This window comes from Apostichopus japonicus, chromosome 9 (assembly GCF_037975245.1).
Source record: "Apostichopus japonicus isolate 1M-3 chromosome 9, ASM3797524v1, whole genome shotgun sequence".
Lineage (NCBI taxonomy): Eukaryota > Metazoa > Echinodermata > Holothuroidea > Aspidochirotida > Stichopodidae > Apostichopus > Apostichopus japonicus.
The window spans coordinates 23,416,371-23,439,357 of NC_092569.1; the positions used below are offsets into that span (position 1 = coordinate 23,416,371).

The 22,987-nt window shown below is 36.7% G+C and overlaps 2 protein-coding genes across 2 annotated transcripts in view; both read left to right on the forward strand.

Moving 5' to 3' along the window:
* The window catches only part of LOC139973954 (techylectin-5A-like), a 120,332-nt gene that overhangs the window by 69,452 nt on the left and 27,893 nt on the right, over positions 1–22,987 (forward strand). The gene's annotated exons all lie outside the window — the stretch shown is intronic.
* On the forward strand, positions 14,810–21,732 carry LOC139973021 (uncharacterized). The gene is given in 2 exon segments (XM_071979367.1): positions 14,810–19,044; positions 19,046–21,732. Coding segments are annotated over 2 exon segments (2,829 nt in total). The 5' UTR covers positions 14,810–16,727; the 3' UTR covers positions 19,558–21,732.

Below are 22,987 nucleotides of genomic sequence, written 5' to 3' on the forward strand. Positions count from 1 at the left end.
TTTCATTGTATTTATTTACAATACCGTAACAGATAATACAAAAGAATCAGCAAAAAGACTTACATAAAAAAGCTTACATAAAGAAATCATAAGAGTCGTTAAGGTTACACAAATTGTTGTTTTGCTTAGAAATGAAATAGTGAAGGTCAAGTCGAAAGCGAAACTTAAAATAAAATTCGTGCGTATCTGGGATTTTGTTATTCAACCTACAAGTGTAAATATATTTTTAGCATGTAAAATTAAAAAGTTCACAGCATTACCCATATCATCAAAATCACCAAAACAAATATTGGTTAAGTTCAAAGTATAATTAATTTTAATGCAATTTGAATTCACTGCCTCCAGAAGCACTCAACGTGACTACAATTATGTAACAAATGTATTAGTGTTTTCATCGGCATTCTTGCAAAATGAAGAGAATGGAGAATTGACCATTTTCAGTTTATAAAGCAAGCTATTTATGCCTTAAATACGATGTAGGAAACGCAATTGTAAATATGATACTTTGGGGTCATTCACAGCCGTATACGGAAGCCTAAAAATCTTATTCCAATCTATTTCAATGGAAAATTTATAGCTTGCCATTTCATACAAGACGACGGGGGCGTGCAGAGACCGGTAGTTAGCTTCCCTATTATAAACATTTGTGGTTATTTTATGTGTGCGAATGCACATATAAAAGTTATTTTCACTCATTGGGAGCAAATAAGAATCATGGTACCCCCTCCCATGACCAGGAATGGCGTGAACAATCCCAAAGTATGAAGTAAAAGGAAAATTTCTTATATTTATTTTCGCTTGAAACGTGTTACATGGAATTACCCAGCCATCGTTTTAATGACATCTTTCAAATGAATTTGTCTGTGATTTAAAAGATTATAATGGAAATCACTTCCTTGTTAACCAATATATGAATGTTGTTTAAAATGATTTCATTGCCGTAGTTACTATCTGGATGATAAAAATTAAACTCAGCCCAAGCCTCACACACTTCTCTGCAAAAAAAAGAAATACGTGAAACTGCCTCCTTATTGAAATAAAATTTGAAAAGAAAAGCACCACCGAACTGTTTTAGGTACAAATTAACAAATATTTTCCAGTTTCCTATTTGTTCCTATTTGTGGGTGGGGGGGGGGGGGGCTAAATACCGTTTTACCCAGCTACATGGAGTTTAGATTTTTAATGAAAGATTCAATATCTGTTATATCAAAGCCACCATTAACTTTCTTATTAATAAGGGTGCTACGTTTCATCTAATAAGGTTTATTGTTCCAAATAAAAGTATACACAATTATATTAACCTCTTAAATGAAACTAAGAGGAGGATAAGGTAGAACACTAAAAAGAAAAACAAGTTGCGAAATGGCCAAACTCTTGATAACAGTTATTTTACCAGTTGTCATGTTTTGACAACATTCCAAGTAAATGTTTGAGCCTGGATAATTTGGGAAGATAATTCAACGAAAAGAAATCTTCGTTGTTTGTAGTAAATGTGACATCAACATATTTCACGGGACCAGGATTAACATTAAAACCATACTCAAGAAAATAACGGGGAAACCTTGAAACCAAAGCATCCAATGCAAAAAGAATGATTTGCTGAAATTAACTTTTAAACCCGAAGCGACAGACAAATTATTAAGAATTTAAACAACCTCTACAAGAGAAGCGCGAGAACCATCGAAAAATACAACAGTATCATCGGCATATTGTGAAATTCTAATTTCACAGTTATTAATATAGATATGCCTTTGATAGGACAGCTGGTTTTAACCATAAACGTGAGAAATTCTGAACATAAAATAAAGAGGTAAGGACTGAGTGGACACCCCTGTCTTACACCTCGAGAAATACTAAAATACTGAGAGAGATGACCATTGTTAATAACACAAGATGTAACGTTCCCATAATAGGTTCTAACCCACCTAATAAAATTTGGATCAAAATTGAAGAATTTTAAACTTTGATAAAGAAACTCCCAGTCCAAACAATCAAAAGCCTTTCTTTTTTTTTAGAATTTCAATGATCAATGAGGTCTAAAACTAGTCTAATGTTCTCACCAGTTCTGTTAATAATATCAATAATAGAATTAAAATAGCACAAATCTTCTAAGAGAGAAACATTTAACTTCCAGTAGCCACGGCCCCTTGGCTCGATCTTTCAATTAATAGTAAGAGTAACGCTAGAATGGTCGGACCTAAAAATAGAAACAATGTCAGCTGCACTCACAGTTTGAACAATGTGTCGAGAACACCAAAAGAAATCAAGTCGACAGTGAATAGAATTATCAACAGAAGAATGCCAGGTGAAAAGCCGGGCGTTAGGATTACGATCACGCCAAACATCAACAAGATCATGATTTTCTGCTATCTGAAGCATAGTTTGACGGGCATTAAAATTAGTTCTTTGCAACCCAACAAATTTATCATGAGTTAAATTACCTACAAACTTAAACTGACCGTCCCAAATAATCGATGTACACTTAAATGCTGTCAAATGTTGTGCAATATTACTAAAGAAAAGTGTGTCATCCTTGTTTGGAACATAAACATTAATTACAGAATAAATCTGATCGTAAACATTTAAATCAATTATAATATACCTTCCATTTTCATCGACTCTAGTTCTTATAATAGTAATATTGAGTTTTGGTTTGAAAAATAAACCAACACCTCTACTGTTATTATCCCCATGGGAAAGATAAAGATTACCACCCCATTCTTTTGACCAAGAGTTAACATCACAAGGGACAGAGTGACTCTCTTGTGGTAAAATAACCTCAAAACGACGTAAATAAATAAATAACTTTTTTCTATCCATATAGTTACGTAACCCATGAGCATTACACGAAACCAATTTTACTTCAATCATTATATACGTCTACTTATAAGATAAAGTTAAACTAATTTTGCTGGCCACAAAAATGATAAAGTCACGATAGATACAGTGGTATAAAGCAAAGAGAAAAAGAAAGAAAAGTTCTAAACCCCAAACAGCCATCAGAAAAATCTGACCTTGAGAGATAGGCTGGCTTGGAACAGGGGTGGGTCAACGTCGAAAAACAGCAGAGTACTACGATTACTAGGAAGATACATCGGGCCCATAGTGTTGGAGTAAACTAGACAACTACATGATGGCAATTAGGAGAAGTTAAATGGCTAACCATTTTGATCACGCCATTGTCCTGACAACAAATCGCAGTTTAATGCCTTCCGAGTATAATTGCGAAACACGATCATTCCATTTCCGCTTCTCCAGTATATCAGCATGGGTGAGATCGTCGGTGATAAATATTCCATATCGATGAGCGAGGTTCGCTGCTTCCGTAGAATAGTAAGTTTATCTTGGAATGTGGTACGTAGCACCAAAATATGTCTAGGTCGTTGCTGGTTAGGATGAAAGCACCATCACTTTGAGCTCTAAGAACTCCGGCATCTTGAAGGCCAACAGAACGAAACACTCCCTTAGAAATACCAGCATAATCTTTATCCTCAGAATATGGATAGCCAACTGTGCGAAGATTACACTTTCGAGAAAAGCGCTCTTGTTTATTCACAGCTAACAACAAGTTTTCGTTAGCTTTCTCAAAAAATTGCAAACTTTAGTTTTCAAGGCAGTGATATATCGTTGAGTTTCTGTATCTTTTGTCTCGAGCACTTCAACTCGGGTGCTAATTGGGTGCTAATATGTATAGAGTAAGTCAGTAGTCATCGATAGTAGTCAGCGTTTCAGTACCTCATTATTTTCCATTATTTTCCGTATTATATGCACCAACTGATTGGTGCTTTTGACGGAAATCTGCTGGAGGACTGCCCTCAAGGTGTCTTGCACCATTATTTTATCATTTCCGGATACTAATCGGAATTTATAAACTGTTTAATTTTTGCAACGACGCCTTGCGGCGTTCGTCTGCCTAACGGTTCATTGAGATGGGTTCTGCGAAACATGAAAGGATGGGTGCATTAAAGGAGTGTAGCGTAAGAGTTATGGACGATTCATATGAAGTCAAGGATGTGCTGAAATCAATCATTAACGATATTGGGAACGGAAAGATACTAAGCTGTGTGAAGTCATCTGGAAACTGGATAATAACTTTACGAAACAAGGATGATGCAGATCTATTAATAGAGACAGGTATAGTTATAAACGACAGCACTTGCAACGTCTATGGAGTGTCAAGATCATTTTTAACTGTGAGTTTATTTGGTGTTCCGTCCTACATTGACGACGATGAACTCTCAGAAAAACTACTCGAATTTGGCTGTAAACTTAAAGGGAAATGGCACCACAACACATACCCGGAATTTCCCAATATTGAAAATGGGATTCGTTACATTAGACTGGAACTGCCAACCGAATGCAAAAGTCTACCATATGCAATGACACTGAATGGAGTACATATGAGACTAAAGCACAATGGACAAACCAGGGTATGTAATTTATGCTTGGAAAATGACCATATTATGCGGAATTGCCCCAAATATGTATGCAGGGAATGTAATTCACAAGGTCATTGGGAAGCGAAATGTCCACAAGTAAGATGCTTTAAATGTAACAATCTAGGACACAAAAGTTTCAATTGTCCACAAGCCGGAGATGACAACAATGATCACCATGGTAACGGTGACCCAGCAACAGGCAGAGTCACTATAAGCCCACCTAAGCATGCCAACGTCCAACACAAAGACCAAGCAAAAGATGAAGCCATGGACCAGTTACCCCAAACAAAAGGCAGCGCCATTGAGACCAACGAGACTAAAAGAAGCAAAACGAGAATACAAAGACAACTCAACGGGATGAACAAAGACCAACCAAACCAATCCAAGAGGATACTGAGAATACAAAAGCAACTAGAGGAAACAAAGCGACAGGGCGGTGAGGTGGCAGAACGGGAGAGTACACGTCTGCAGTACCTGAGGTCCCTGGTTCAAACCTCGGTGTCGACACTGACACCAATTTTCACCCCGCTCCTTTCTCGTGGTAGGAAAGTGGCTACACGTGGAAAGCGGTACTCACGTCCTTCGGAGGGGACGTTAAATTGCGGTCCCGGGAGCAGGACTACACACCCCTGCCTCGTTACTTCAGGGCACTATTCGAAAAGAGAAGGCGAGTTTCGCCGGTGTCCTTCCACGCACAAAAACTTGGAACCTCAATAATTTCCGACTAAGGATTTCCTTAGTCTGCTGAAGCACCTTCGGGTGGAAGCGTAATACGAGGTGTATCATATCATATCATCACAAAGCGACTGAAGCCACTAACTCCACCGGTAACAAAACAACGTAAGATGAACCAACCACGGAATTACCTCAACAAATGAAACGACAAATGTCTTATGACGAAGGTGAATTTAGAACTGTTAGACTGAAAAAAAGTCATTCATTCCAAATCTGCGAAAAGCCAGGAATTCGCAACCTCGCTAAATAATCAATATTAATTTAATGGATCATGTTTGTGAGGACTCAAATGATAACAGTGTTCTTTGTGAGTATTTTGACGTAGATTCTTACAACAAGTTACCTCCAAATAATTGCCTATCTATGTTCCATTTAAACAGTCGAAGTCTGAACAAAAATTTCAACGAAATAAATACCTTTATTTCACTACTAAAGAATGAATTCTCTGTACTTGGCTTCACCGAAACGTGGCTAAGTGACCACCCATCACCTCTTATTCATATGAAAAATTACAAAATTATAGAAAAACATCGTGTTAATAGAAGGGGTGGCGGTGTCTGCTTATATGTACACAACTTTAAACACCAACCAGATCTATCAACATTTAACGATATCATTGAATCCTTATTTATTGAGGCAAACTTGCCAAATTCTAAAGAGAAAATAATTATCGGTATTGTTTATAGACCTCCAAATGGTTCTTTAGAACAATTTTATTATAACATGCAAAATATTTGTACTACAATTAATCAGCTAAACTGTACTTCCTACATTATGGGGGATTTTAATATTGATTTGTTAGATAAAAACAAATCACCAGAGTTTCTAAATAACCTTTACTCAAATGGTTTCTATCCAACAATATCAAGACCAACCAGAGTGAACAGTACCTCTTCAACTTTGATTGACAATATTATAACTAATAGTAACTCTAAACTTTCATCAGGTATTTTTGTAACTGATATCACTGATCACTTTCCAGTGTTTGTCAATGCCCTCGAGACTAATCGCCGACAAAATAATCCCATCTATGCACGTACTTACAGTGATAATAATATAAAACTTTTCACTTCTGAAATTGGGAAAACTACGTGGGACAATGTCCTAAACGAACCAGATATTAATACTGCTTATAATACATTTTACTATTATTTCAATACTACTTATAATAATTGCTTTCCTACTCAAGTGTTCAATCCAAAAAAGAAACGTACTAAAAAACATCCCTGGATCACTAAGGGCATTTTAAAATCAAACAAAAAGGAAGAACATATTATTTAGACGTTATTTGAAGAATCCTACTGAACATACTAAGTCTATTTACAAAATGTACCGTAATAAATTAAACCATGTTATACGATATTCCAAACGTTTATACTTTTATGATAAATTCAAGCAGAGTAGAAACAACGTAAACAGTACTTGGAGTACAATTAATGAAATTCTCAATAAAAACGGTAAAGACTCATCATATCCAGCAACATTTAAAAATGATGATTGCGAAATTAGCAATGATAATGACATTGCTAGCAACTTTAACAAATACTTTGTAAATCTTGGTTATAACCTCGCTAGTAAGATTAATATTAAACTAAAAGCGGAACATTTTTTATATAATAATGACAAGGTATGCCATTCCATATTTACATATCCAGTAACAGTGGAAGAAGTTCTAAAAGTTGCTCACACAAATGTGAAACCAAACAAAGCAGCAGGCTATGATGACTTTAAGCCAGGTATTATCAAACAAGTTATCCCATACATTGTAAAGCCTTTAACTCATCTTTGCAATATTTCTTTTAACACCGGCATTTTTCCGGATAAGCTTAAAATAGCAAAGGTAAAACCAATCTTTAAAAAAGGAGACCCCAGTTATTTTGAGAATTACCGCCCTATATCTTTATTGTCAGTCTTTTCAAAAATCATTGAACGATTAATGTTTAATCGTATTTACAGTTTTCTATGTAAATATAATGTTCTTAATAACGAGCAGTACGGATTTCGTCCTGACCATTCTACAGAATTAGCTTTAGCAGATGCAGTCAACAATATTTATAATAGTCTTGATAAGAATGATACTTCTGTAGGCGTATTTCTCGACCTATCCAAAGCTTTTGACACCATCGATCACAAAATATTACTAAGTAAATTATCTTTTTATGGTATCAGAGGAACAACCCTAAATTGGCTAGATAGTTATCTTTCAAATAGATACCAGTACACTGTATATAAAAATTCTAAATCTGAACTTGCTAAAATCGCTTGCGGAGTTCCTCAGGGTTCTATACTAGGTCCATTACTATTTATAATTTATGCCAATGATATCGTTAATGTCTCCGATATTGCTAAAAAAATATTATTTGCCGACGACACAAATATTTTCTTCGATTCCCAAAATCTACTCTCATCACATAAAACTGTTTCTACTGAACTAACTAAATTTTCCAGCTGGTTTGCAGCAAACAAATTATCTCTTAATATAGAAAAAAACTAATTATATGGTGTTTAATGCTAGTAACTCATTCAGATGGGATCACAATATTACCATGAATGATAAAATTATTAATCGGGTTAACACTACTAAGTTCTTGGGTGTACACATAGACAATAAACTTTCGTGGCGTGATCATATATCAGCAGTCTGTAACAGAGTGGCTAGAAATACTGGTATTATATGCAAATTAAAACATTATTTACCTCCAAATATACTCAGAACACTCTATGTAACTCTGATTTTACCCAAATTAACTTATTGCACGACTATTTGGTCAGGAACCTATTCTACAAATCTTAATCACCTATGTGTCCTCCAGAAGAGAGCTATCCGCCATATTTCACATGCTGCACCACGTGATCATACTAGCCCATTATTCAAAAGATTAAATTTATTAAAACTAAATGATATTATAAGAGTCCAGCTTGCAACATTTGCATATAAAGCATGGAATGGATTGCTACCCGAGGCTTTTAAAGATTTTATATATAGTAATAGACTAATCCACAACCATCAAACACGCCATTGTAATAACGCACATGTTTTATCCCAACGAAGTACTTTAAGTTCTTTTAACCCTCGTATTCGTGCTATAAAAACGTGGAATAATCTCCAGGATAATGTTAAGAATAAGCCTTTTTACTCTGTATTCAAAAGGTATCTCCAAACTGTAATTATTTTTCACTATTGATGGATTTATTCTTGTGTGTGTTTGTGATTAGATCGTTATAAAGATTGTAAGAATTGTTTATTAACATAATTAATTTCAATTAGTGTCAATTCGATTATTTCATCATTGTAGATGCTACTATTAACTTTTCTTTTTCTATTCTTAAGTTTTTCTTTCTTTTTTTCATTTTGGGGAGTCTCCTAATTTGTTAAGCCTTGCAGGCTTTATAGGAGACTTCCCGTCACACTGTAAATTGTGATGAAACAAATAAATATACAAACATACAAAGCCAAAGCTCTGTTGAATTCCCGATCAATACGATTCAGGTCATCTTTAATACGATGCATGGATTCCCGAATAGACTTGCCCAAGTCGTCTACCTGCTCCTGGTTATGGTCCTCGTCTGAGGAGTTGTATAGGCTATCTCGCCTAACAAAATCTAACGTACGTTGTGAAGGCGTTGTCTGCTGATTCTTATTTTTAGCCATTTTAGTTGCTCTTCAAGTACGGGAGGAGGGACTCATGATGACAAACAATTGAGAATAGTGATTATGATTATTTACTTACTCTCATATGAGTAGTAAGTTAATGTCCCGATATAGTTAATAAGGATGAATTCTGTGGAGCCCAAATAACGTGGAGCACTCTACTACACCGCCATATTGCATAATGAATATGAATAAACAAAATGAACAGGATCATATATGTGTATGTAGTTGGGTCATTGAGTTTATATTCCTAAAGAAGAGAAGCGTAACCAGCGGGAAAAGTAGGCTGGACATCCACCCCCCTAGTCAAATGTCTCCCCCCCCCCGATGACAAATGTGGGAAAGAAAAATATTGGACGCACATGACAAAATGCATTTAAAGGCTCAGTTAAACCAGTTCGCGGTTGACGTTCATCCTTAATTGACGGGAATTCTCAAATTTTATACCAGCCAATTGCGTCTAATGTAAAATATTATCCTATCATGTTGCTTTCTGTTATCGCTACGAGGTCCCCATCCCCCATTCGAGGCCCCCATCCCTGTCAAACATGCTACCAAACGAGATAACCTGCTACCATGCTTGTTATATTAAGTGTATGTTTATAACTTTTTGTCCATCGTTAGTTATATTGACCGTCCGTTACTCCGAACAAAGTCTTGTTACTTGGAAGCTGCAGCATGATATATAACGTAATTCGTAGACAATGAGGTCTGTAATGTTGAAGAAATATTCCAAACCAAAGGGAAAACTTCATATAAAACAATTAAAAGTACTACAAACTGACCCAAATTGTCAAAACCCCATCTCTGTTTGACCTTTTTTAATTGATCCAAATTCTAAATTTGTTTCGGTGAATAAACATTTTACTGAAAAAATGAACCATCCAATAAAAAATACACATGCATTTGTAGACAAAGTCCGAGAGATTCTTCAAGTACTGTAAATAGTACGAGAACAGAGCACACATGGTTATCAGCTAAGAGTATAGTGAGTTTATCCAAATGCGTTGCCAGGGGGCCAATGGGGCAGTCGCTCCGCCCTCCCCCCCCCCCAAGAAAAATCTTTGAGACACTCACACACGCATATGGCAAGCCAAGTGGGACAAACTCCGCATAATATATCCGCGTATTAATTCGAATTTGGATATATGATCGTATTAATTCGTATTTTATAACACGTATTAAATCATGCTGTTGACTAGATCAAGAAGATTTGGCCTGGATGTACTTGAATAGAGACTAACTCATTTATTGCCCTGGAGAGGCTGCTTTGTGATCACTCTCGAAACACGTTTGTGAAAGCTACAAGACATGCCAGTTATTGTCTGATTTAATACGCGTTTATATTCTAATTAGTACGTGTAGATATTCGTATTAATGTGTTTTATGGATGTACACGTCAGATGCTAGATCATCAAATGACAGCTGCCCTTTATTTCATTTTGCTGATGATACTACATAATTAATGATAAAGGTTGATTACAAAGGATGACGATAATGCTTATTTAGTTTAAATAAATGGGTTTTTTTTATCGTGAAGAAGAAAAATGAGATGGTAATTGATTTTAAGAAAGTTATAATCTAACCCACGGATGTAATCATTAAAGACAGCGTCGTCGAACGCGTCTCCACCTACAAGTATATTTGTTTTTTTAACGTATATTATCAGCTTGCTTGGCACGACCACATTGATTATTTGGTTCAAAGGATCAACCTGAGATTGCATTGCCTCCGTAAGTTAAAGCAATTTAATATCAATACTCGAGTTCTTTCTAGTTTTTGTTTCATAATCCCGTGATTTGCAGTGTGTGGCTGTATTGTACTGAGGTGGAAATGCTGACGGTACAGATAAATAAAACGTATTGATTTCATTATTAGACAAGCTATAGCCGTACGTTAGGAGATAATCAGCTTACTCATCATTTCTCATCATTTCAACGTTATCTTGAGGCTAGGCTTAACACCGTACTTGACGATAACAACCACCCCCTATAAGTGTAGATCTTAATAGTGCAATAATCCCTCGCAGTGCAAGGTTGAGACTACCATATGCTCTTACAAATCAACACAAATCATCATTTATCCCTCGTTGTATTAAACTTTATAACAATCTATTTAATCGCTAGGTTTCTGGTATTTTACTATTTTACTTTCCTACTTAAACTTCGTTGTCTCTTCCTCCTAGCACAATTATATATTATTACTCTCTTGTTTTTTCCTTCTTTTTTTGCATTATTAGGGCCTATGTATTTATCATGTTTTTATTGCGAGCACGCGATTGCCCTTTGGGGATACATACAGTTGAACTTGAATCTGTTATGGAAGCAATGCTTACTTTGTGATGTTATATAACACACATACGTCGAGCTGCAGGTTCAAGCATAAATTGGTTCGAATATATCACAGGTGCAGTAAAAATGTCCACAGCATGGGTAACATAAAGTAAAGTATATGCATCAACGGAGTTTTTCGTGAAAGTAGTACATGCAGTTAATACAGCCGAAAAGTGTATACTAATTAGTCACAAATTATTTCTCGTCAAAGGCCATCTCTTGCTCTAGTGACAAAAATTGTTGTCCGAAGAATCGAATTCAGATCCTTTCATTCGGATAACTTACAATCGGAGACTCCCGTATGTCTCATTTTGCAGTTTGCATTTTTTCAGCCAACTGCCCGCTGCGGATAAAATCAAACTGTACCATGCCAACTTCAACCCGTAACAACGATAGCTTAGAGAGCAATGCATTTACTTCACAAACCTTTAACTTCGATAACCTTGATATCATTATTTATTGCTCGATTGGCATTCCATAAATTTAGCGTGCAATTCAGGTAAGCACGTATACGTAGGCGGGATATCATCCTGACACGTAACGAGGGGCGTTGCTCAATGGTATGAAGGACTCAACATTTATCAGATGCCAAATCATGGAGTTTGGTTCCCTTCGCTGTCACTTTTAAATGACTTAAATGACATGTTATATGTTACCAAAGAAAACTGACAGGTACGGAAGCGTATAAAAGACATGTAAATTGGCGTTTAGATGCAACGACTCGTCAACACGACAAGAAGTTGAAATTCACGTTTTGACGACATATTCTAAATTGTCAAAATGTCGAAAATCTGTTAATTTAAATCTTGTCGAGAAGCATCTTATCGTCATGATGACAAAGTGAGAAAATTCACGTTTTTGACGAGATCATACCAAATCGTTAAAATGTAAAAAATCTGAAAAATTATATATGTTTTGTCGGGATGAATCTGGCCAAAACGTCAATTTTCCAATTTTTTGTATCATCCAGAAGAGTTCATACCTCTCGACAAAACGTCAGTGTTCGTTTTTTTTTTTTTTGACGAATTGTTACATCTTTCATCAAAACGTCACTCAGCATGTTCAGAGCCGTGTACGGCTCATGGCATGGTTCTTATACGCTTCCGTACCTCACAGATATCTTTGTAACATGCACATGTGTAGTGGGGAGAAAAAGAAAGGACAATCTACGGAGAAACGTAACGGCAGGTTGTACAGTCTGACAGTATACAACAGAAAAATGATCGAAAATGTGGTGTTTTTTTTTTTAAATTGCAAGGACAACATAACCAAAACACTACATCAACTTTTTCTCTCGGTTTCCAGAGATAGCGAGGGGTAACATTCTATGCCTTTATAAAAACATATATGGCCCCGGGATCGTTAAAAGCCCATGCTGAATGGGAGGGTGTGGGGTGGTCCAAATTAATTCTGAGGCATATTTAAACTACAAAAAAGGTTTATAATAAGATAATAAGGTCTACATGGTGTTGAAAAAAACACTGTGCTTAAAATAATTCATACGTACATGGATTTGAGAAGGGTATTAGGGGAATGTACACTCACACACTGGATCCAAGCCCGTAGTTGCTCATTATGAAGCATAGCAAATGAACAGTTTCTCAGTAAACATATGCGTTCGTTCGTCCGTCCTTCCGTTCGAACGTCCGTTCGTTCGTTCATCTCTCGATTTTAGTATATACACTTAGAGGTTGTATGTTGTAGTAACATCGGGTAACCTACTCACTAAGTGAGGGCTCCCTTTCCCATGGACCGAAATGTGACATCATGCTGTAACATTCCTTGCTGTACAAAACGGAGCGAGTGTAACTTTTTCTCTTAAATTGATTCTTTGGTGTAACGTTACTGAGTAAAAAGAAAGGCAACTATTCTTTACAAAAAAATAAACAAACAAAAAACAGCCCATTATGCAAGACATACAGAACAATGAGAGTACGTTATCAGTCGTCGCTTTTGATCATGATGCACAAGATCTAAAGTAAACTTTGTACCGGTTGATGAACGTAAACTATGAGGAAACAGAGATTTCAAGCGCCGTACCCATTTCTCTCCGGTATCACTGTGCACAAGAAATTGGGTTTTAACATGCATGCCTGGCGAGAGGATGGTGGTACTCAAGGTAAAATTTGGGGATCGGGAGACTATGAAGGGCCCGGTAAAACATTGGGTGAAGAAAAATATATTCTCCTTTTCAAATATGCTATGAAGTTAAAAGGGGGGTCAGGTGGCATTATATGTTTCCATGGGCCCGCGATCTGACTTCCAACCCCCTGACCATCAAGTTTACACTTAAAGAACTTAGGATGTGTTAAAAATGTTTTCCATCTATATCACTGTCACTAAATTTTATACTGCGCGATGTTTACATTCTTCCTGAATGAACTGTCTGAGTCCGTCGCTACATTTGAAAGTGGTGGCGGTATCTATAAAGAGTCGCGACAAACTGTATTCATATCCAACAAACCCAAGATATATCCTATACGGTACCGTACAGTGCACTGACTCACAGTTACAGTCTCTGCGTAACATCTTCATCAGAGACGGCGGAAAAGGGGTAGGGATGTGGTAGGGGATGAATTTAGCCACCGCACCTTTGTCATTTGTATTTCTAAAAATCAATATATTGTAGTTGAAATTTTCAAGAAAAAACCAAAAACATCGAACGTTGAAGAATGTAGACGAAAGTTTGAAATAAAATAGTCTCCATTCTGAGATAAGCTCTGGCAAAATAATAGTTTCTTTTTGTATGTAATCAAGCAAAAAGTCGTAAAACCTGACAAATATTGAACCATTTTGAAAAGCAAAGCCAGAAATTTCGGTTTGTTACAGGTTGAACTTTCCAGAAGAGAGTCAAGTGAGATTAAGAATAAATAAAAGAAATTTAGAGATAAAATGTAGAAGTTTCCATGTTTCCATCTGAGCTACCGTAGCATAAACAAAAGAAAAATTCGTCTGGCAAAGATATCGAAACTGAACACCGGTTACATTTTCCCTACAACCACCCCCACATCCTTACCTCCACCACAGCAATTTTCGATAGCTTTCTACTTACCCCCCCCCCCCACCCAATTTAGTTGTTGCTCCAGTTATCTTTTGACTTGTGCGAGAATATTGGTCTCACCACTTCCACCCCTCCCCTTGCCCTTTCCGCTCCACCGTCCAGACTCAAGGTCATATGGCTACATTGTTCATGTTAGGGGACTGAAAATGAACATTAACTAGTCACCTCGTAGAGTCCCCACTTAACACCCGTTTACATTAACTTTTCATTTTTCGTTACAAAATTTAGAACATTTCCTTAGGGAAATTCCAACATTCTTGGTGCAATTAGGCTGGAATCAAGTACAGGGGTTACCCGGTATATATTAAAGGATCGATCTGGAAGCTTTCCACAGGCCTTTCCAGTTGTCATCATTCTGGCCATGAAATTTCCTTCACTTGTATTTCCAAGACAATTTGATGAAAATCAATGGTATTGCAATTGTGATAAACCCTATACACTTCCCGTGTAACGGTGCTGATTGTCAAATACAAATGTAGTACATCATGGGTAACATAAACTCCATTGGCAATGAAAACATGTTAGACAGCATCAAAGAATAAACCGCATTTGAGTGATATTCTGCTGTTACCAGCTTTAATATGACTCACTGTAACGCTTCTAGATACACATCTGTACAATGCAGCTCCGCAGTCCATTTCAGAAATGCAGCTCTTCGAATCAACCAACACATGTGATAAAATATGGTCTATAAAATATTGTCTCGGAAATATGGTAAACAACCAAACCAAGGGTCACAGTTTCTCGTCATGTCAGGTGAGATCGCAGGTCACATTCCGTAAGTTTCGTCACCATGCTAACACACAGGTGGTTGTGTAACTGCCAACCGTTGAACTACAGTGATTGGTGATTTCATGCGTAGTTCCTCGTAGCAATTTCCCGTGTCGTAGCGTAGGCCTACTTGGCAGGAACAAAAATGACTCTTCGAGTGACAAACATACATCAGAGAGCGAGATCAAAGGTCGATACCGAGAGAGCTGTTGTTAACCGTTGTGGAGCCAAAACGCTATTGTTGAAGGAGGCCAGAATATTCTATTCGACTATCCAGTTCAATATCTGTGCTGTGAACCTACTATCTGTGGCAGAGGTTTTCATCGGTGTGTAATAAACTCGCAATTAAGAAATAACACAGGCATATAGCCAACAGGCACAATGATCATTTTTTCGAGAATCTTCCTAGAAATAGGTTACTGACTTGAAAAAGTGAAGAAGCGGATATACCTGGCTGATGACTAGGGCAAAAGGAAAAAGCCCAGAATTATCCAAGCATGTGTATTGTTTGTGATTTGTTGCGGTTCGGTATGGGCTAACGTGTCCACTGGATATCATACAGGATGCAGCCGTATAATTTATTCAATCAACACAAATCTCGTTCTTCGCGTCTTTACAGTGGGTTGATATTTAAAGTCACTAAATGGAAGTATACTATGCATGTATGTGGAAGCTGTGAACCGGTTATGAGTTACATGGTGTTTAACATGTAATAATATAATCATTTAAGGAGTTGTTTGAAATGTTCTCGGAATAAACTACAGTTTGGTTTAGCTGTAATCATCAACTCAGTATTTGGAGCAAACCGTGACAGAATGTTTCACTGCTATCACCACGCAGTTTAATGGAACTTAATGGTCATTAACGCTCCGACTGGACCGCTAGGCCTGCTAGTAAATTCACGAGCGTCATAGATTCTAATTCCTCCGTCCGTGTTGTAACTATACAGAGTATAAACCTACAAGAAATCAGTTCATTGGAGGCAAAAAAACAGAACTTTGGAATCATAAGACTACCAGTGTTTACTTATCATTGTATAACGTTCCCGGTTAGTGCCAAATGAAGCTTAATTGCTTACTTAAGTTTTAAGACTTTAAAAGGAACACTGCTTTGCTTTTATATCTACTGATATAACTTCCTATAAATTGTGTGACTTATTGTTACTTATACACAGAAGTTATAGTTCCGCGGTTAAGTACGTGTGGGTGTATCCAGTATCGTCTGCTGTCTTTCTGTTCGAATTATGGATTATTACATCAACTTATTTTGTCAATTTTGGATACTGTTGTTTGAATGATTTCACGTTTTAACAATACATATTTCCCAAGTTGCAAGTTCAAACGAAAACTGGGAGGTTATAGTTAATTAGTGGTAACGATAACGATATAAAGCATACCATACGCATCATATTTCAGTGTATCAAAGTGGATATATAGTAAAGTGTTTTTCTTATAAATATGAAGTCGATTTCGCTTCATTGGCATTGCAATGTTACCATTCTGTTCCTTTTGTTGAATATATTCTCGTTCGGTGGATGCATGGTCAACGAAACGATTTGTCTACAGCAGTGGGACTGTAAATGGCGAACTGATTTTCCATATACCCGCACGGAGGGGCAATGTTCATACCTTCTGCCCGGATATTACCCTATAGACGGGCCCTCTTCTTCAGCCCCGGAAGGAAGCAGATGTAATTTAAATGTCGATTGCAAAAGGGGAGACGTTAACTCCACTGAGATGTTTGAATGTATACATCTCCTTACTGCACAGTCGCTTGTGGAATCTCTGCGTCTTTACCGTTGTAACAATTTGGAACTTAAAAATGGAGATCTCGAGTTTTTAACATCTATGATAGAATTTAATATATCATACGCTGTCATAAAGGAGATGCAAGATGAAGTATTTTACAAAACAACCAACCTTGTTACCGTAGACGTCTATCAGGACTACGAAGCAGGAGTTAGCATATCGGAATATCCCCGGGCATTTATAGGTCCTGTGCCTCAAAGCACGAGCGAAATTAACAACAATTTCCTGCCAAATTTGAGACATTTGATACTTTCTAGTTTTAATTTTTCAACGGGGATACCAGAGAATGCTTTTCAACACATTGGTGCTTTGCAAACTTTAGAATTTGAGTTTGTTACCCTCCAAAACAGCGATTTTCAAAGTATGCAAAATTTGACAGAACTTGCACGCCTTAAAATTTACGACAGTCAAAATATAGTCTCGCTGCCACCACGTATCTCGACTTTCATGCCGAATCTCCAACATTTTGAAATCTCTATGACTAATATTTCTAATATAACTTTTCAACAGTTAGAATCATTCCATAAGCTGGAAACACTCATATTGGACGATAACTTGCTTGTAGATATTGACTTGTTGGCATTTCAACATTTGACAAATCTGAGGAGTCTATCTTTAGCTGGAAACCGACAACTACAGATAATTCCTTTCTTTGATAGACTAACCCAACTTGAAAAACTTGATCTCAGCAACTGTGCAGTATCTAATCTTTCTCTTAAAGTATTTTCAAATCTCGACAATTTAAAACATTTGAGTTTAAAGAAGAACAAACTAAAGCAAATTCCACCCCTTTTCACGAATTTTCCAAGTATAACTGGAACTATTACATTAAAAAATGTTGAAATCGTTGATTTATCAGACAATGAGATCAGTAGCATTATGACGTACACATTCAGTAACTTAGAAAATCTGAAATCTATAAATTTGTATAAAAATTACATTACGGAAGTCCATTATATGACTTTTTTTAATTTAAAATCACTCGAAAAAGTGTCTCTGGAATTCAATGCCATTCAAAATATTCACATAGACGCATTTTACGGAATAAGTACCTTGAAAAACTTGAATTTAGAGGGTAATATGTTAACAAATTTCCCCAAGCTTTCCAATGTTAATTGGGAGGTTGACAATCATAACCTTCCACGAGATCCCTTTTCAACGGACATACGGGGTAATCCACTCCAATGTAACTGTGACATGTTTAAGGATGTGTTTACTCGTGTTGGTCGAGACATATGGCAATTGCAATATTACTACGATATTATCTGGCCTGGCAATTACTTTTTGACAAACCAACTTTTCGTTCAAGCGAAATTTCTCGAATGCCAGACAGAACTATACGGCAAGAATAAAATAGACCTAATGCTACATGATCCAGAGAGGTGGTTCTCCCATGTTTCGTCAATAGATTTATGTCCCCATCCTTGCCGGTGCCTCAGCCAATGTTCAAACGGTCATTTATATGCTGTCTGCCGGCATGCTAATCTGACTTCAATACCAAACGGATTAGGCTCGTGGGTCAATACTCTCTATCTTGAAGGAAATATGATTACCCAATTAGATTCGACATCACTTTCCAATATGCCTGACCTTACCAACGTTGACTTGGGAGACAATCGAATTTCTTCCATAGAGGACGGCACCTTTCATAACTTGCATAGTTTACGCGAAGTATCTCTACGTGGTAATAACCTTACTGTGATTCGTTCCAATACGTTCAACATCTCCTCGTCTCAGTTGAATCACCTTGATATATCGTCAAACAATATTGCTGACATCGATCGTGACAGTTTTCTAAGCGTTTCTTCTTTGGAAGTTTTAAAACTTGACCATAACAAATTACAGACAATTTCTCAAGGAGTCTTTGATAATCTACACAATTTATCGATGTTAACGATTAGCGACAACCCATTCAACTGCACTTGTGATTTGCTGTATTTAACAGATTGGTATGTAAAAGTAGCGTTTGTTCCCGAAAGGAGTTTCTCTAGCGATATTGCAGATATAGGATGTGCTCCATTTTTGAACGAAACTGAACTTTACGATTGGATGCAAAAGCAAACGGTGACATGTAACCCGGTGATTCCCCCTTCTGACAAACCGACACCAGTCCATCATCCTGGAACAAGCTCGGTAATAGTTGTTATTGTTGGGGTTTGTGCTGCTGCAATTACTTCACTTGTTTTAGTTTCGGTTGGAAATATTAGTCCTCATATACACAAAGACAGGTGTGAAAATATTTGACAGAAATGCTAGTAACGAAGAAGAAGAGAAAACATTTGACGCTTTTATATCTTTCAGTAGCATGGATAGGCAGTTTGTTCTAGAAGAATTCATCCCGAGACTGGAAAGTGAAGAAAACAAACGAAAACTTTGTATTCATCATAGAGATTTCGTTGTAGGTGAATGTATCGCAACCAATATTATTAATGCTATAGAGAATAGTAACAAGATTTTAATACTGTGTTCTAAAAATTACTTGGAGAGTGAGTGGTGTTCTTATGAGTTTAAGACATCACACCATCAGGCATTGAGTGATCGCAGTCGTAGAATTGTTCTCATCATGATGGAAGATGTCAAGAAATCAACATTGGATAAGGAAATCAAAGCTTACATCTCAACTAATACTTATTTAGAAAAGAAAGATCCATTATTTTGGTCAAAATTACTATATTCTGTGCCAGCAGCTAAGCGTGGCAATATCGACACATTGAAAGAAACGAATGCAAACAATGTCTCTTCTGAAACATGTGTTTAGACCGATTATTGAGTATTTATCCCATTCAGATATGATATGAGAAGTGGGAAGAAAATGTCACCCATATAAGGGCTGGGTGGCTCAGTTGGTAAACCGTAGGGCTTGTAAACCAGCCTAGGTCACTGGTTCAAATCCGATTCTAGCTTCAACTATATCTGCTCATTTTAGCCGGTTCACACAGAGATTACAGTAACTACTGTAAATCTTAAAGTTTTGAACCAACGTTAACACTGGATTATGCTGACAAATCTGATAAATCTGTAGCTTGTGCTACTAGGTTTACTATAAGAACTGAAAATATGTGTAATCCCAACGAATCCCAACAACTGGATTTGTTGGAATTACACATATCCTCAGTTCTTACTGTTATCCTAATAGCACATGCTACCGATTCATAGCACGATCCTGTCTTTACTTTGGTACAGAAGTTAAAGGTTTTTAGTAGTTACTGTGTTCTCTGTGTGTGCCAGGTCCCCATTTCCATTGTATTATCCGTTGTTAATTCACTTGACATTTGTATAAAAATAGAAATATTCATGGAATGTAGATTGAATTTAGTTATAGTCTAACCACCATCGTGTATGGTGTTTCAGCTTTGCGTTCTCATATGACAAAACATAAAGGACTTATTAATGGCAGCAGGTTTCAGATTTCTTCCTTGTCAACCAAAGCTGGATATGAATCAGATACAGTATTTATGATAGGAATTTTAAACAATGGGAAGTGACGTAAAATTTAGAGAAACTGATTCGTTATCACATTTGTGGTAAGGAACCATATACGGCGCAATGAACATTTTAAAGTACTTTATCTGTTTATTATCGTTTTGTCTGCAATTTTGTCTAAACTTATCGAGTAGTGCTCAGAATGTTAAAGATTAGATATTCTATCACATTCCAACAAATGAAGGTAAATCAAATATTCAATAATTGTTCATGGACATTTCGTAGCTCCGACACGTTATTCATACCTTATAACCTAATCTTATAATCTATATGATATTATTATTATAATTATATATATATATATATATATAGCCTGATATGTCGAAATATAATATTTTATAAATATAAACTTTAGTAAAATTGAATATACATGTTTATACGTTAACAGTGTACAAACCTTTCATAAGTGGTTTCGTGTCAAACAGTTTTATGTTCATTCTCGGCTTTGATTGGTAAATGATTTAGTAGTCCTAGCCTAAGTCTAAGTTAAAGGAGATTGGCAAACCATAACAGATTGTTTCAAAGCGGATCAACTCCGTATCGTTTATCTCGATTTAAACAGCTAACCACATGTACATAATTCATGAAATTTACCATAAGATCCTGACCATCTTCCCACTGTAAAAAAAAACGCACTCTCAGGTTGAGCTGTAAGGTAGATCCAATTCATATTTACGAACCATGTAAGCAGTGGCGTAGCTAGAGTGCGGGTAGGGGTAGGGTGGGGATGGGGTCGTCTATAGCAATATTCAGGGACGAAACGGGAACGCCTAAAAATTGCACATGCACAAAAAGGATATACACTGGCAACTGTAGTTAAACTAATGGAAATGATAGTAACATTTTGCATCTATATTTTGCATTTTGCATTTTGGCAAAAATTATGATATGGGAGAGTTCTTTCATCTTCTTAGAACGAGCCCCAACAGGAACGTCGGCAAAGTTGCATACCCATCCACCCCCACCCCCCCCCCCCTCACCTTGCCCCTCTAAATTCCAACCTGAAACAAAGGGTAGAACCTATAATGGTGTCATAAAAATAACATATCAATGTAAGTGCTAATTAATCTTAATTTCTCTAACTCTTTAAAAGGGGACACATATTTTGCTTTGCCCCCTCACACCATGAAGACTGTCTACGCACCTGAGTGTAAGCTATATTCACGAGGAGATTGATATACTCCAACTAGACATTTAATCTGGTCAAATTGGCTTTTTCCCTTTATGGATTGGTTGTGGTTTAATCGAATCACAGAAATTTATGTTCACGACGCATGTATTTTAATTTCATATTAAGTTTCATTTTAATTTATCAATCATGGATCTTTCTTTCACTTGTGAACGACATATAGTGCCAAAGGAATATTATAATTCAAACATACTATGCAACTGCTTTAACATGTCATACCATGTGTTATATACAAAAGAAGAAAACCTATATTGTTAAACATACATTTTCTTCCTTCACTATCTTGAAGTGTAGGGTATGATTTGCCATTTTACATCATTTACCACAGTTACCTCTTTTTTATTGTGGTTCCTAATGTTTCACCAACACATGTTTTAACTTAATGTTTACTACGTTGTCTAAATTGTTATATTATTACAACATTAACAAATGGGGAGTTTGAGTTGCGGGTGAGGGGGGGGGGTGGGGTTTGAAGTTGCTTAGGCTTCGTTGTGGTTTAGATTTTCGTGAAACATTACGTTGCAGTTGCATAATTCAAAATGGTGTCTAGATGAAAGAGTTGGCGTCAGACGCAGTAACTAACCTATTCCCCAACCGTTCAATCCATCGGCCCCCTCTGCCACCCCCACCCCCTTGTTCATCCACAAATGGTATACCATCGATATTAGCATTCTACATATTTCAATGTTGTCAGAACTACAAACAGAAATACGTATCTACTATTAACACTGTGATGACGCTTTAGGAGTGAAGTGACCGTTACCAAAGGGGGTTTTATGCCAGATACTCTGTAGTATAATAGAGCGATACAATTCAGTCTATAAGTAGACCTACATTTGTATGAATTGACTCAGAGGCAAGCACCGAATTCATCTCTCGAACTAGAGATAGTTTTGTTAGTGTATTGTGAGTATTGTGAGTGTATTGTAACTTGTCGGGAATTAAGTAGTCTAGTGTCACGGTGCATAACTAATGCAATGTGTTTCTGTATGGAGCACACCAATTCCTTACTTCTGTCGGCGTGAAAAGTGTTGAGGGTTTTGAGAGGAAGTGTCACGGCATGTTAAGTATCCGCTGGTAAATATAGACCTGACATAAACACTCATCTATCGGTGAGTAACTGAACAGGAAACTCTCGCGGAAGAAGGTATGTATGTCTTCCTACACCGCAAAGGATATTGAGTAAGATAATGAACATTACAGAACTGAGACATGACATCTGTCACGTATGATATATGTCCAGATAGGATACCACTGTTTCTATACTCGCAAAACGACTCGCATACATTTCTTGTAATCGTCATGTGCTGGGCTTGAAATTTATTCCCGTTCAGAGTTGTTGACTCAATGTATGATAATGGATAATGAATTGACAGCACCTCATATCAGCAATGAGAGGGCGAATATCCTTCATAAATGAACCACAAGGTACCGGTAAGTTTTAAACTTGCAATAGCCAACCACCCTATTTTAACGTTTTCAATGGAATACCTTCATTTCCCGTGTTATATATAAG